The 16,991-nt window shown below is 38.1% G+C and overlaps 1 protein-coding gene across 6 annotated transcripts in view; it reads right to left on the bottom strand.

Annotated features, from left to right (window-relative positions):
- LOC124612878 overlaps positions 1 to 16,991 on the bottom strand; it is a 139,411-nt gene that overhangs the window by 72,928 nt on the left and 49,492 nt on the right. For all 6 annotated transcript variants that reach the window (XM_047141319.1, XM_047141320.1, XM_047141321.1 and 3 more), the window contains 2 exons: positions 8,735 to 8,950; positions 7,925 to 8,191 (listed from right to left, as the gene is read on the bottom strand). In XM_047141319.1, coding sequence (XP_046997275.1) covers positions 7,925 to 8,191; positions 8,735 to 8,950 — 483 coding nt within the window. The remainder of the gene's footprint in view (positions 1 to 7,924; positions 8,192 to 8,734; positions 8,951 to 16,991) is intronic.

Raw genomic sequence — 16,991 nt, 5'->3', positions numbered from 1 at the left:
TTCTGCAAAAATTTTTATCTCGAAGACGATGTCTTTCTGACGTGACACGGTCAGAAGAAATTTCTCTCTCTAATAAGATTGAGGCTGCACAAGAAGATTCTGGAGCTGCTGCTGTTAACAAGAAAAGAGGTAAAGCGATTGATTCCATGGACATTACTTTACAAGACATTAATGAGAATTGGTATGTTACAGGTGAAGGTAACAACAGTAGCCGTTCGGACTGCCGCCCTCCCCACATCCCACATACCTTCAAAGACTTACCATTATTTACACAAAAATTAAAAAAATAACTAACTCACATTGCCCCTACCTCAGTTTCTATAATAGTGCCTTCTAGTTCATGCCCCTTATATGAACCCTCTATGTATTCCTTCCACCTTGCAGTTTGCTTAGCACTGGCTTGTCATCTGAGCTCTCGATATTCATACAGTTAATTCTCTTTTCTCCACAGGTCTATTTAATCTTTGTATAAGCATTATCTATCTTTCCCCCAGATAAACATGCTTTTATAGCCTTGCATTTGTACTCTAGCTATTCCTGCTTAGTCATTTTGCACTTTCTGCCAATCTTATCTTTTCGAAATATATATTCCCTGTGACTTGCTTCATTTTTACATTTTCTCCTTTCAAAAATTAAATTCAGTACCTGTTGTGTCATCCCAAGATTTTACTAGGTCTTATCTTTTTACCTATTAGATCATTGTTGCCTTCACTATTTTATCTCACAAAGCTACCTGAGCCTTGTGCGACTTGCGTTGATGCCGTTCATAGTTTCGCATCTTGTAATAGCGATAGTGTCATCTATTTTTCTTAGTGTGTTCACTGATGCCACTACGTTTGCTCGCCTTGTCTGTCCATGAGTGGCAGCAGCAGCGCTTATCGATAGTGCGTACTGTGGTACCATCTTTGGAGCGGCCTCTGGTATTTCCGCGTCATCGCGTGTCCAGGGAGTGGAGTTGGGACGGGGCAGCAGTGAGGGCCGGACAGCCAGTACTCGCCCGACCGCTGGCGACACACATGCACTTTTCCCACGGAAGGATGTGGTCACTAGAGTGCACGACCACATCAAGGACAGGATTCAGCATGTTTTAGTTGAATGAACCATGATATTAGAGTAGTGTAACTTTTACCTGTGTGTGTGTGTGTGTGTGTGTGTGTGTGTGTGTGTGTGTGTGTGTGTGCGCGTGTGTGTGTGTGCGTGTGTCTGCCCGCTGAAGTGCCCTCATGGCAACAAGTTGTCAGTCGACGATTTATACTGGGATCTTTTCCATGCCTGACTTGAGTGGGGACAACCGACAACCGTTGGTCGATTGTTTGGTCGGTCGGCGCAGCAGACGACATGCATTTGGTTTACCAACAGCTTTTGGCTTCTGTGTGTTTGTGCCAACCTCTGAGGTTTGCAACAAAAATTCTCATACATATATGAATACTGTGTACAAACATAAATGTTGCTCCGTAAGTGAAAACATTTTATGAGAGACTGTAATGATTGATTAAGTGGGTTGCAAATGAGAAATTCAGTCACTGTTCAAGTATTAGAAAACCAAGTAAAAATGTCACCAGCTTTAATCAGCTTTAGAACATGAGGGTGACATTCAAATGAAACAAGAAGGAAAATTAATCTAGAATGAAATTCTAACAAAGGAAATAAATCATATTAAACTGACTATAAATGTTGTCGCAAGATGAATAACAGTGGCAAGACCTGTCATGGCAATAGTACCCGCAGAAGTCAGCAGATCATGGGATGATCAAAAGTTGGAGAACTGGACTAAATTGTGACTGTGATTTGTTTATTAGTTACTATTGTTAAGTACGACTTGCACCCCGGAAGGTACTGCAGTTCATGTTTTACAGTTGCTGAAGCACAGCACTATGGACAGGTTGGGACACAGAACAGTAATGATAGCTTAGCTGAGAACTAGAACAGAGTAGGGAGGGGAGAAGTAAGTGGACAACAAATTACAACATGTTGCCAACAATATGAATCTATAATGCGCACTTTGGCTTTACAAACATTTGCCACCTTGAAATTGGACAGATACTCAACAACAGTATTGACTTCTGCAGGAAACTAAAAGTCTAGACATGGGGTTTTGTGCTGCAATACTATCGACACTCACCATGAGGTATGACAAGAACAAAAGGGGTTTGTTGACAACTGCGTGTGCACGCACACCCACACGTGCACCCACTCACTCACGCACACACATTCAGAAGAAACAGCCAAATATTTGTGGCCATGAAGATACAAACTTCACAGCTATGCAATTATGATGGCGGTGATTAAAAATAGTGGTACCACAGACAACACTGTTAGTAAGTGAACACCCCCCCCCCCCCCCCCCCCACACACACACACACACACAGCCCCAAAAAATTAATTTAAACAATTTCTGTCCATTTATTTTATTTCTCCTTGTATTATCAAAATGTCAACAATCAATAAATAGCACAAATTTGGAATAAATGGAACATTAATTTTTTAGACAGATCCTTTATGTCAATAAAACAACTTTTAATTTTGGTTTGCCAAAACATGCCCAAGAAGACTACTGGAAAAAAAAAGGGGGGTGGGGTCGCCTTATAATCTGGGTCGTCTTAATACTCTTGTGAATATGGTAAGACTCGGCACGGAGCCATTAGGGGTGCTGTTCTCTTGCACCTGCGGGGTTTTAAATGATGTATCAACTGTAACCAAAACAACTGGTAGGATAAAAACTGGAGATAAAAATCATTATGGAGCCTCAGAAGCCCCAATTATGGATGGCAAGTAAAATGTGATGATGCCAAGTGGTGTCTTAGTCCTTACACAGGTCAAAAAAGACTGCGATTAGGTGCTGGCATTAAGAAAAAGTCTTTCAGACAGCTGTTTACAACCCAACCAGATGATTAGTTGAGGGCTGTCCCTCCCAGAAACCACACTGGTAGAGGGACAAAAGGTTGCACAATTCTAGAACCAAGGACATTTTCTGGACTACTATCCCTTCAAGAAATTTGCAGACCACTTTAGTCAGGCTAACTGGTCAGCAGCTGTAGATTGTAATGGATCTGGGAGATGTTATTTTTTTACCGTATTTGTCGATACCGAATTGTAAATGTTTTCTTATATTTTTGTCAGAATTTATTATAATTTGTCTTATTATATGTTAATTTACTTCTGTTTTTGAGAGTAAAAGCCTATTGATTACTATTAGAAAATGTATCGAAGAATAGCAAAGAGACTGATTACAAATGGAAACTTGTGAATTGTGTAAAATATCTTTGACGATGGAGTCGTCTTTGACTATAGTCAGTCGGCAACTAACTCTTGGTGTGTGTTCACGGAAGAACAATGTGAAGGTCGCAGTCATAAATAATTTTGAATTATGTTACTATTATTTTTGTATTAACTAAAAAGAAGAAACTACATTTGAAGAAACTGTATTTGAAACACCAAAATGAGAAAAACACGTTGAACCACGTCATTTCTGCAGCTGACATAGATGCATTGTGGAATCATACCTAGACAACTGAAGCCAAGACTAATATCGCCTTGCAAACGTCAAACGGAAAAGGTACCGTCACGAAATATGGCAAATTTAAGTAAATAAAAAATAGTGATCATATTTTCAACTTGTGTCTTTGCCAGGATGCCATATTTCAAGATGGATGTTGGATTTTTGCCCGGTTTAAGGAATGGGACAATACTGGCTCGTCATTGCAAAGGGAAAACACCTAGTCAAATACAGATGAAAACTCTGAGGAGACTTGACTCCTTGAGGAACATATACATGTTGGATCACCTGATTATGAACTGAATCAGGGACAGGGGCTGGGACTGTATCACGTGGCAAGGTTATAGAGCCTGTAGAATGCCCAGTCCATGAAAGGTTCATTATGTGTCAGTAAGCTTAGGGAAGGAGGTTAGGGATACAGAAATGTCTTCAACATGTCGTTTACGAAACTGAAAGGTAGCTGTGTGAGAACAGGATGCCGACACAGTCACAAAGCAGTTCACAAAGAGCCAATGTGTCAGTAAAAAAAAATATCACCATGAAAGAAAAGAACCAGAATTATTGATCTTTGGACTACAGAACTTGGCCAACATCTGCAATGAAGAGGAATATATTCTCAAGGAGGATAAGTAGCACTCCCAGTATTCCTTCTTACTGTGTTTAATTGGACAGTGAGCCACAGTGTGAAACCACTTAAAACTGAGGAGTGTGTTCAGTGAAGAAGTTGTCACTTGAGATGCCTCTTTTAAGATCCCAAATAGCTGTTGCAGTATCTTTGGTCCCCCATAGCACCAACCAGCAATGGAAGGGTCCTGTAGAAAAGGGCAGTTGCAGCAGTGAGGGTGATCGTGTTGGAGACATTTCCCACATCCTCATCAATGCAATGTGATAGGGGGTGAAGGTCACAGTAGCAGAATATTGTAAAATGATCTTTCACAAAATCTAGAGAAATTCTGGTCATACATAAAGGCTGTTAGTGGCACCAAAGTTAGTGTTCACTAACTCGCGAATGAGACAGGAATTGAAATAGAGGTTAGCAAAGCAAAAGTTGAAATGCTTAACTCTGTTTTCAAATGTTCGTTTAAAAGGAAAAATGAGGAGAATTGCCTCAATTTAATCCTCATACCACTCAAAAGATAAGTGAAATAATTGTTAGTGCAGTGATGTTGACAAACAGTTGAAATTGAACAAAGCTCTTGGACCCAATGGAAACACTATCAGATTCTGTACTGAATCTGCAGCTGAGTTAGCCCCTCTTAACTATAAGCTGCTGTAGATATCTCAAATGAAAAAAACATGTCCAGTACTTGGAAAAACACATATGTCATACTCGTTAACAAGAATGGTAGTAGACGAGATCCACAAAACTATCTTCCAATTCCTTAACATTTATTTGTCACAGAATCTTAGAATATATCCCAAGCTCAAGTAAAAGAGGTATCTCAAACAGAATAAACTCCTTCATGCCAACAAGCATGAGTTTTGAAAGCATCGATCACGTGCAACTCAACTCGCACCTTTCTTATATGGCACACTGAAAGCCATGGATCAAGGCAGTCAGGTAGAAGCAATATTCCTCAATTTCCAACAAGAGTTTGACTCAACACCACATCTAAGCTTATTGTCGAAAGTACACTCATATGAGTTATTAGGGGAAATTTGTGACTGGATTGAGGATTTTTTTGGCAAGGAAGAAGTAGTATGCTATTTTGGATGGAGAACCGTTGTTCACTTCAGGTATTCACCAGGGAAGTATGTTGGGACCCTTGTTGTTCATATTGTATATTAATGAAATCACAGACAATATACATAGTAACCTCAGGTTTTTAGCACACAACACAGTTATTTACAGTGAATTACTGCCTGAAAGAAGCTGCATAAATATTCAGTCAGCACTTGATAAGATTTCAAAGTGGTGCAAACATTGGCAACTTATTTTAAATATTCAGAAATGTAAAAGTGCACTTCACACTATGACTATAATATCAGTGAAATACAGCTGGAATTGGCCAACTCTTACAAATGCCTGCGTGTAACACGTTGTAGGGATATGAAATGGAATAATCACATATACTCAGTCGTGGGTAATACAGATAGTAGATTTCGGTTTATTGGTAGAGACCTTGGAAAATACAATCAGTATATAAAGGATACTGCTTACATATCACTCATGTGACCCATCTAGAATACTGTTCAAGTGTGTGGGGCCAGTACCAAATAAAACTAACAGGGGATATCGAACATATACAGAGAAGGGCAGCATCAACATTCACAGGTTTGTTTGACCCATTTTAGTGGGTCATACAGATGCTGAAGACATGGCAAACATAATGCTTTTACCTGTGTGCTTCTACCAACAATAGGGGGACTGACCATTATGAGTCCTGCCTTTCCAGTCTACCAGACGACTGTGCTTGGTAAATCAGATGACAACATTGACTGGTTGTCATTTGTTGATTGAAGAACATGCTGATACCAGAAGTATTGTGGAACATAGCTTGTGCTGATGAGCTTCTTTTGAGCTTCAGCAATTTTTAGCACATTGCTCATGGTTGGAACAGATGACCTTAAAGCCTTACACGAACTTCACTATCAAGAGCTATACATACCTATAACATCACGGATTAACAATTTTGCATACTAATAGCTACACTGTTTACAAGAAAAATCACATTTGTGTGTTAAGCCTAACGGCAATCCGACATTTGCTTACACTGTTTAATACACTGATTAAATTTGAGCCTAACTGCAATTATGGAATTTGGTGACTTAACAGTCAGTCATTAAACCACAAACATCTGAAAACCTCAAACTGCTAGGGTTCAAGAGTGAGTGTAGATTTTCCACCACTTTGTACAATTTATTACTAGAAGACAATAGGTGTGCACTCTGACATTCAGTGTCAGTTATTTGACTTGCCTAGTCAACAACAAAACAATGTAAATAGACCTCCCAACTCTCACTTGCCTGTTGAAGCAAGCAGATGGTTGAGAGAAAGGAGTTGATGCTGCAGCTGCAGACAGTTGTTGGTTTTGCAACAGTTGTAATTCCTGCTATTGCTATTGAAATTCCCACAACTTGTCTTGCTGATGCTTCACTTATTGCTGCCACAATTGTGGAAACTCAGAATCCACGTGAATAGCTGCTCTATGAGAAAGGAGAAAGTCCTTGTTGCCCCTTTGATATTCTACTCAGTGTAGGAGAACTAAGTTTACAATCACCTGCACTGGTGGGACACAGAGACCAGTGGAACAAAAATGCGGATTCTGTGATCGATGACAGCAGAATTCACAAAGTAAGCAGTTAGCCAGAAGCAAGTGCATAGTGATAATCATTGTAAACAAGTGCAAGGAGCCCAGGATGCAATCCAAATAAAAAAATGTGAACACAGGGGAAGTCAACAGTCCTATTATCAATGGTGCCTATTGAAGACTTCAAGGAGCACCACCAGACAAGTGTGGGGTTGCATTATTTACTGAAACTGTTCCATACTGATGCTCAGGCTGGGCAGGGAATCTGAGTTGCTAAATGTTACTAAAATATTGTTCTTAGCATGGCTATTTAACTATCAAGATATGTGCTCCAAAGCTAAGAGTGATAAGACCTCTTCTAAGTTAACCAGTCTAGCATATGAATGTGAACGTTGTCTAGCTGTAACTGTTCTGCTTAAGTAATCTGAAGCAACTCAACCAGTTCCTGTGCTCTCTAGCATAACAGATGTTATGATAAATTTACATATTTGTGCACTTTTGTTACTGAGTTGCTGCTGCTTTGTGGCCATATCTCCACAACTTTGCACTTTTTGCCTTCACTTACTTGATAAATTTTGTTCAATTTAACATCTTATGACTTGCTCTGACATTGATATCAAACTTAGGTGCACCCATTCATGCTTTAGTGAATGGTAGAAACACAGCTGATATGCACGATAAAATGTCAAAAGCTCCATCAGCTGCAATTTTATCTCCAGTTTATTAGCTACCAGTTTCAGCATTACAATATGCCATCGTCAGGCCCTCTATACCATATAACGGCTGAATTTCCTCGATGACAACCATATGCATGTTGTATGTGAAAATAATCACCCTTCTCAACAGTTCTTGCTCAAAAGGAATTTGCACACATCATCTCAAACACAACTGAAGTTGTGTCTGAGGTGTTGTCATGTGCAAATGCTGTCACCCAAGAGCTGGTGGTAAGTCCAGTTATTTTCATATATGACATACATATGTTATCTGGTACACAGAGCCTGATGATGAAGTACTGTAACACTGAAATCGTCTGACAATAAATTCGAGATGAAATTACAGCTACTGGTGTTCTTGACATTTCTGACATTTATATCAAAGTTTTTTTCCCCCAGTGCACACTGCATTTTAAACAGGTTTGACAGTAATTCTATTGCTTAATTACAACTCAATTTTTTACCTCTGCAGCTAAACCAGCATCCTTTTCAGCAACAGTTCTTGTAGGAGACTTCCACTTCTCATAAAAGCTTGGGTTGTAACTGCCACTGCCACAAAATTCCATCAGTCTCCTATCTCTAGGGCTCAGCATGCTAAAATCAATGGAATTCTTTACAGTACTGTCTTCAATATTGAGGCTCAGATTTTCACCTGCAGCAACTTCTAAATCGTGAAGTCCACTGATGTATTTTCTTTTTTGATTGCTTTTGTATGGAATTCCATAGTCATCCTAGAATTTTGGCATATTGTAATCATATATGATAAAGCAGAAATTACACTGATACAAATGCTAATGCTAGACAAGCACAATAAGTAATTTATGAATACTGTGTAATTGCATGTTTCAACACAATTCTCTGATTGTATTTAATATCTGCAAAATAGAAAACTAAAATTTAGTAGGTACTTCTACTACCAATAAATCCTTTAACAAATGAAAAACAATGGTAATTTTTACAGGGTCCCATCATGATATTTATAATTTATAAAGCTTTAGTGTATAAGATTGTGCCCAAATAAAAACTAGTGTAGCAATGTTTTACATGCAGTTATATAAATCTGACCTATGCTATCATAAAACATGGAGAGAGAGAGAGAGAGAGAGAGAGAGAGAGAGAGAGAGAGAGAGAGAGAGAGAGCATTAGAGCTAGCTTCTGTTACAAAGAATGTCATGTTGTACTCTACTATTTTTATTCAGTGGTCTGTTACTTAAAATCAAAACAATATTAGAAATAATTCTTGTACATTCATATTCCTTTGAACTACATTTTACCTTCAATAGATCATCACGAATATCCACTGCTGGTGGTTCAGTCACCTGTACACACTGATCAACATATGTACGACGAAGTTTATTCTGATCATTGGCAGCATCACATTCAACTTGGACAGATTTATCAGCAACAGAGGAAGAGAATTTTGGGGCTGCAGGCGCAATATAATTTTGCATACTGGATGGTTGGGAGTATTCTTTTCTAGCTGGGCGGACCTAAAGAAACAAAAAATTAGTAAAAGACGAGAAAAACTCAGTCAAACAGCTCTGCAAAGGATTCAAAATTTTAACTGTTACTGTGCACCGCTCTGTACACATTAATATATGCAGTAGACTTACATGAGTGATGCTAGTGGACAAAAATTTTGTGTGGGTACATTTTTAAATCTTTATTGAAATGACTAATCATTTTTATTCAATTAATTGATTTAAATGGAATTTTCATCTCCATTCTTTTGCCATGTCATTTTAATCATACAATCAACCTCTTCATTTGCTCTCATTTCTCTTCCTATCATTCATCTTTCACTTGAAATCTTTGCTCGTTTTAATTAATTTTATGCATCAATTTCAATTTAATTTCTTTTAACATCCTATTTTTTCATCCATGTTATTGCAATCATTACATCTACTCCTTATTTTGCTTGGGTTTTGTTTTACTTATCGCTTAAATCTTCATCTGTGTTATTTTGTTCATAGTGCAATAGGAATTTAGACTATCTTTCAAATGTTTGTTTGACAATTACTAAGCAAAAAACAGGAACATCTCAATGTGAAAAATACATTTTTCACACCATTACACATTCAATATATATAGATTATTTCGTCTCTTCTTTTTAACTGATCGATTGAAATTTTCAAATAATTGAATATTATAATACATAAATTTAACTAAATTCACATTCACAAAAATTGTGAGTGGAAAAAGAATTAAATGAAGAAAAAATGAAACACAAAAAAGTTCATATGGTGATTAAATTATGTGACAAATGAACAGAAATAAAAAAATACATTTAAACCAATTAATTGAATAAAAATAATTATCAAAGTCGTTTCGAAAAAGATTTAAAAATAGAAAATTTAATACACTTGACAAGATTCAAACCCAAGCCCCTGTGTGTAAAACCCTTACCCTATCCAATGGATTGAATTTTTTTTTCATCAATTATTCGCAAACAAGGCCCCACCACAGGATGAATGGCCACAGGATGTGATACCTGGGATCTTAACCTACATCACCATACATTTAGTTTGAAAAAGCCAATCCCACCAGTGGCAAGCTCAATGGAATCTAGGTAAGAGACTGGTCCATGGTATGAGGATCAACAGTGATAGGGCCATGAAACAGTCAACTGGAGTGGAGGGGTTGGGCCGATCGTGAAAGTAGTCATGGTACTACTACTAAACTGAAATGTAGTTACGACTACGTGAATTTGATGCTATCATCTTTCAAGAATTCCAGAATTTTTTACAACTTAACAGGGACCTGGCTTCCAGCCTCGCTATCACTGTATTTTCATATACAATCCCATCGCGTCCTGTGAAGGGACAGCAGGGAACCATTATTCACAATTTTGTTCTCTATGGGCTGTGTTTTCTCTATCAGCATGTCGTTTTTGTGCCAATTTGCATTTCACTTTGAACAGAACACTCAGTGATACAGATGTTGAAATATTTATTACTAATTTCTGTTAAAAATCTATGGTTTTTCCCAATTTTATAACAATTTTCCTTCCTAATCTTTGTTACTATGCAATCCCGAAGACAACGTTACACTACAAATGACTTTAAACCAGTAGTAGAAAATTATCAAAATTCTGTTGGCACCAACTTATTACTTTACATACTGTCCCACGGATGCTCACAATTTTCAGTTGTCTTTCTTCAAATCACTTTTCAAGGCTGCTCTTATGACTTTTGACACTTGAAATCTGAATAATGAACACACTTGATAATACATTCCACAAATAACATTAACTATTAAAATGAAGCTTTTCTTCAGTTTTAATCACTGCACAATAATTTTACTTCAGTTATAAATAATATTTTACACTGTAAAGTTTTTCAGCGTGTATACGCGGCCAAGAAAAAAAAAAAAAAAGGGAAGATCTCTGATGTGCAGCAACAGGTAGGCTGCATATTTTCATATTAAAGGTATAAATTTGAATTCCACCAATCACCGTATGTTACTTTCCGAAGCATTGAAATCGAGATTGCGATGCAGTTTTGTGAGCCAGTCATGGCTCATGTCATGTGATCTCGCTAGCCAATGACAGCAGATGTACAGAGCATAAGACGTGAAGACGTGTGATGTAGTCAGCCAGTAGAAATAGGTAATATTGGTCTCTAAGATTAATAAGCTGCAAGAGAAGCTAAGGTTTCACATATAATAGGTTTTTTTTTTTTTTTTTTTTTTTTTTTTTTGCATGTGTTACACTTTAAGATAAAATATAAAATCACACGAATGTGACAGTAAAATTTTTAATAATGACATAAATGTCTGATCTTCTGGGCTTGAAATTTTCCCTAAATAGTCATCCTCAAAGAGTTGATTTTTAAATGAGAGGTAAACGCTCTGGGATTTAAGAAATTTATCGTACATTTTCGCGCATAGTTCATCGTATGCTTTTCAAACAACCATTCGTAATATTTTCCCGCGACCTGTTAGGAAGAGGTTCCTTTCAGCAGTTGCCAAAGAGCACCAGATAACAGGCATCACCATGCTTGTGCAGCTATGATGATGCAGGAAGGCCGTATGTTCGTACATGTAAAACATATAAGATCTTACGTTATGTCATAAAAGAAACAAGACATCAGAGGATACTCCAAGAGCATCAGAATTTCGTGAACCATACTAAAAGGCATAATTCAGCTTAAAGTGTACATTTCATACATCCAGATTCAGATGTAAATGTTCTTTGAGTACCGGTACTGTGTCACCTCACTTTTGATTCTTTATAATGGCATAATGCCGTATGTGCTAGTAGATGAAAACCTTCTCTTTTGAAATTCAGTAAACAGTTGAAACTAGCCAATAGTGTGGAAGTAAACACTTCATTTCCAATAAATTGACTGCTTCAGCAGGAAAGATTACTCAAAGCCAAATAACTTTAGCAAACCGACAAAAATAACTTCATTATTCTGCAGGGGGATTAATGCTCGACTGAAATTGCCATCTGGGGCAGATACCCCAGTGTGACCCCAGTGAATCTGGCGGGTTGCATGCGCCAGTAATATTTTTTCTGGTAGCATCATGCTACTTCCTGCCACACTTTTGTAGCCAGAAGCGGGACAAGGCACTACACATGCGCGACTACTGCGCATGTGTATGAGTCCGCTCGCAACTGCTCAAACTAATCTAAAGTAAACAGTTGTGACGTCACACTCATTGGAGGCAATTTGTTGTAACGAAGCACTGCATACTCCTCCTAAAGCCGTTGACACGTTTTGCTGTTGGCAGATACTTGTATGAGCACTGTGTTTTGTTGTTGTATATGGCGCATTTCCTTTGCAACTTAAGTTTTTATTTTCGTTCTTTCTTTCGTTCATGTTTTATTGCTGCAGTATTATTATGAGGTAGCGGGATACAGTAATACGCTTTGTTAAAGTATTATTTCTTACCAATTAAAATCACAAAAACTTAACTGAAAACTAAACACAAAAATTCATCGAGTTTTTCCGAGTTTTCTCCTGGATGAAAAAATTCCCAGGTTTTTCCCGGGTCTCCCGGTTGTCCCGGATCATATACAACCTGTTTTTCAAACTTACTGTTAATGAAAAAGCCATCCACATACAGTAGAACCTCATTTAACAGTCACATTCGGGACCAGGGCTTGGTTGGAACACTAAAAAGGTCAGTTAATCAGGGCAGAATGAAACAAGTCATTTACAGAGTTCAAATCTATGTAATAAATCAAAATTAAATAAAAAAGTTATAGCTCTAATAAACATGAAAGAACCCAGAAAATTTTAGCACTGAAAATTGACTTGAAATGTGTAACATTTATTTTTGTTTCAATTTCTTAAACCTTTTTACTTTGTGGCTGCATCATGCCACTTCCTTGGCCATAACACATTCTTTGCTGAAGAGGGGCTGATATTTTCATCTTCTTCCTTTTATTCATCATCTGACTCCTCTTGCTCAACACTATATTGTTAGAAGACAAGATCGATGATATGATCATCTTCCAAGTTCTTGATTTGCAACAGCAACAGCAGCAACTTCAACTTCTGCTAGCTGTCACTCTACATCAGCAGGTTAGATATACTTGTAAATCTGACGAGTTTGCAAATCAGTGACTGATTATACAGTGTCTGACTCATTAGTTTCTGTAAGTTCTTGCTCTTTGTTTAAGTCACGACAAACCACCTTCCATGATTTTTGTAGACTGGTTTTCTGAAGTTGTTCTCAAAGCTTGCGCATCTGTGTAAATCCCATCTTCTATGTTGAGGTTTTCATTGCTTCAGAAATATCACAACCCTATTCCCTGAACAGCTTGTTGTTTAATGAAAGAGCCTGAAATCGGGGTTGCCTTCCTTCTTTACTGACAAAACCAAACCTTCATGGCGTCATCCAAGAGCTCCAGTTTGGGTTTTTTCAATGTTGTTCTGGTTTCTACACCATTGTCTAAAATGTCTAAAATTAACAAAAAAGTTTCAAGATACTTTTCCAGTCTTGAACAGTTGTCACTCCAACACCCATCACAGAGGCGAAGTTAGTAATAGACTCACCTCTGTCAAGTCTGTTCGACTGAGCACACAATAAGTTGCCTTTTCTGACTAGTAGCTATTTTTAGGCTATCAGGATCCCTTACACTTCTTAATCACAACTTCATAAACTTTATAAAACTACAGTGCAATTTTAAAATTAAAAGAAATACAGTAATAAACATAAAAAGCAGAGAAATAAAACAACAGATTAAAGGGTGTAATAAAGCAAACAGCGGCAGTACAATAGACTGCCAAATAAGCATGTGTAAGGTGCATCACCTGCTGTTACAGAAGTGCAATTGACCAATAATGTTCATGCTGTTCGATGCGATGTGCAGACAGATGGTTGGAAACTTGGTCAGATTCATCTGAGGAGTTGGTTAATGAACTGTCTGTTTCACCTGCAGTTATTACTGCTGTGCCCCCTCCGGCCAAGCTGCTTCTGCATTCTCCTCATCTAGTGCAAGTTTGCTGAAGGTTTGCATGCTGGTGAAGGGAAAGCCTTCACACTGCTGTGTGATGTAAACTCATCCTTCTGAACACTTAAATTTATTCACAATTCCTATGTTAATCATGATCTATTCTACATGAGGTCTATTCAAAAAATTCCGGAACATTCGTAATTGTACACCAATGGCATGTTGGAGCAAAATGCAGTTGGCATCCCTGCACACATCTTTGTTAAATGTGTAACTGCTGGAAGTTTCATTGTTGCGTGTTTGTTAGTTATTGTTCAGTGCTCTCTTGAGTTATGTTAAACAGTTTGCGAATTTTGAGATGACAGAGTTAGAGGAGCAACACATCTGCATTAAATTTTGCATGGAATTCAAGAAAGCCTTTACAGAGACTCACCAAATGATGACGGACGCCAACGGTGAAGAATGCTTAAGCCGTACTCTGTGTTAAGAATAATTCATACAGTTTAAAAATGGCTGGACACCAAGTTAAAGATGATCCTCATTCAGGATGCCCTTCGACATCTACCAACGACGCTCATGCCAGGAACATTGATGAAACTGTGCGTGCCAATTGAAGACTGACTGTCCGAGAGATTGCTGAAGGATGTAACAATTCAGTCAGATTGTGTCACAAAATCTTGACAAGGCATACTGAATGCATCATGTTGCCGCCAAAGTTCATCCCACGGCTCACACGTCAAGATCGGAAAAGACCTCTGCCTCCCAATCTCTGAAGAGCTTTTGGATCGCGAAAATGAGAATGAGATGTTCCTTAAGAGAATCATAACTGCTGATGAGATGTGGGTCCATGGTTATGATATTGAGACAAAGGTTCAATCTTCACAATGGGTCAGGAAAAGTTTTCCAAGACAAAAAGGAAAACAACCTCGTCAGGTCACGTCAAATGCATGCTGCTGGATTTCTTTGACTTTGAAGGATTGGTTCATCATGAATTCGTACCACAGAGGCAAACTGTTTATTGATGGTACTATTGGGATGTGTGTTGGCGCCTGCGAGAAAATGTGAGAGGGAAGCAGCCTGAAATGTGGTGTGAGAATTCATGGCTCTTGCATCACAATAATACACCCGCACACTCATCCATGTCAGTGTGTAACTATTGCACAAAACACGAAATTACTGTGTCGCCTCATCTTCCGCACTCCCCAGAGCAGTTCCCTGTGGACTCTTTTTATTTCCACAGTTGAAAACCCTGTTGAAAGGATGAAGCTTTGCAACAATAGAAAATATAAAACGGCAATTCATGTGATCCAGCAAGATATATACCAAGACTGCTTCCCTACATGGAAATGGTGTTGGGAGCAGTGTATAAATTTTTCAAGGAGAGTATTTCGAAGGAGGCCATGCACAATAAATAAATAAGTGTTGAAAAATTTTGCGGACAAAGTGCAACTAAAATGTGGTCGGTGCACAAGTCCAAGAAGATCCTTACAAGCTAAAGTGGTCAAGAATAAAGTATGAAGACCTACATTGTGGCGACTGTTGAAGGAAACTGAATCTGTGAGAAGTTCATACAGGCTACGTTATTAGACCTGGAAGCACAACACCACATTTGCGGTGCCCAAGTGCAGAACATGGATCAAATTCATAGCTGGGAAAAAATAAATAAATATTGTTGTTGTTGTTATTGTGGTCTTCAGTCCTGAGACTGGTTTGATGCAGCTCTCCATGCTACTCTATCCTGTGCAAGCTTCTTCATCTCCCAGTACCTACTGCGGCCTACATCCTTCTGAATCTGCTTCGTGTATTCATCTCTTGGTCTCCCTATACGATTTTTACCCTCCATGCTGCCCTCCAATACTAAATTGGTGATCATGACTGTTTCCCCAGTGTAACTCCATATCTCCTTACTCCAATTTTCCTACATGCATGACAATTTTCAATCTGCTCTTTATGCCTATGAACCCATAAACTGATTCTACTAAGCAATCATTCTTCCTCAAAGAACAGTTAACAATATACTCTTTATAAACTTTGTGAGCTCTATCTAAGTACAGGCTCCACAAGCCTAAGTGGACATCCTGCTTAAATGTAAAATTTTTGAATTCCTTCAATATATCACAAATTCTACTGATTTGCTGAGAAACGAATTGACCTCTTGTCAGCACTGCTACCCATGTTAGCAATACTACCATTCTGGTGGCTGGCTGTTACAGAGCTGTAAGCATAGTCAGTATGACAATGCCCCCCTACCCCCATCTTGAATTGTTTTCTTCCTTATACTACGAATGGTGTTCAATCACTGATTATTCAGTTTAGTAAGCAAGTGCAAGGCCACACAAGCACACCATCCACGGCATACTCGCTCACAATAACACACTACAGGTAACCATTAATATCCTTACCCACTGCGAGATGTCTTATGTGGAACATACGATTTTATTGTTTTTAACCTAGCCCAGCCACAGGAGTTTCCTTACAAGTTACAGCACTGTGTGTTGGTAGATTTTTAGGAAATCATACCTGTGGTAGTGACACTATCGACATGCCCCAATTATGTGACAGCCTCGTGCATCGATTCCACTACCTAAACTGTCATGTTTTCACATACCATAGACAGAAAATTGAAATGAGATGCTATAGTCTGTTTATTTTTTTAATGAAGGTGATAAACTCTAACATTTCTTATCAAAATTTACTATAGCACTGAAACTGTCATGAAATAGGTACACAACAGCTCACTGACAAATTGGTTGGAAGCTTGAGGCTTACAGCAAGAGAGACATAAATAAAAGCAAATTATGCACAAAAATGAATTCCATATTCTGATTTTAAATTTCCTTAGTGACATACAGATTCTGAAAATTATACATGAGGTCTGACTTGTTGCTGCAGGATACAAACAGATGTCTCATGATTAAAGCTTTAAGCAATGGTTGCACCTAACACTTCAAAAAATTGGAAAACTTTAACAGTAAATAAATATTCAATTAGTAAGTTGTAGGTCTTGGTAATACATGATTAAATATCATTAAAACACACATGAAAAATCTCCTTGATCAATTCCAGTTTGACTTTTAACACTCTGAGTATGCTCAAATGGCGAGCACTGCAAGGCAATGAATGGAAGA

The sequence above is a fragment of the Schistocerca americana genome, chromosome 4 (assembly GCF_021461395.2).
Source record: "Schistocerca americana isolate TAMUIC-IGC-003095 chromosome 4, iqSchAmer2.1, whole genome shotgun sequence".
NCBI lineage: Eukaryota > Metazoa > Arthropoda > Insecta > Orthoptera > Acrididae > Schistocerca > Schistocerca americana.
The sequence above is the reverse complement of the archived record's forward strand: the minus strand, read 5'-3'. Positions and strand labels throughout refer to the sequence as shown.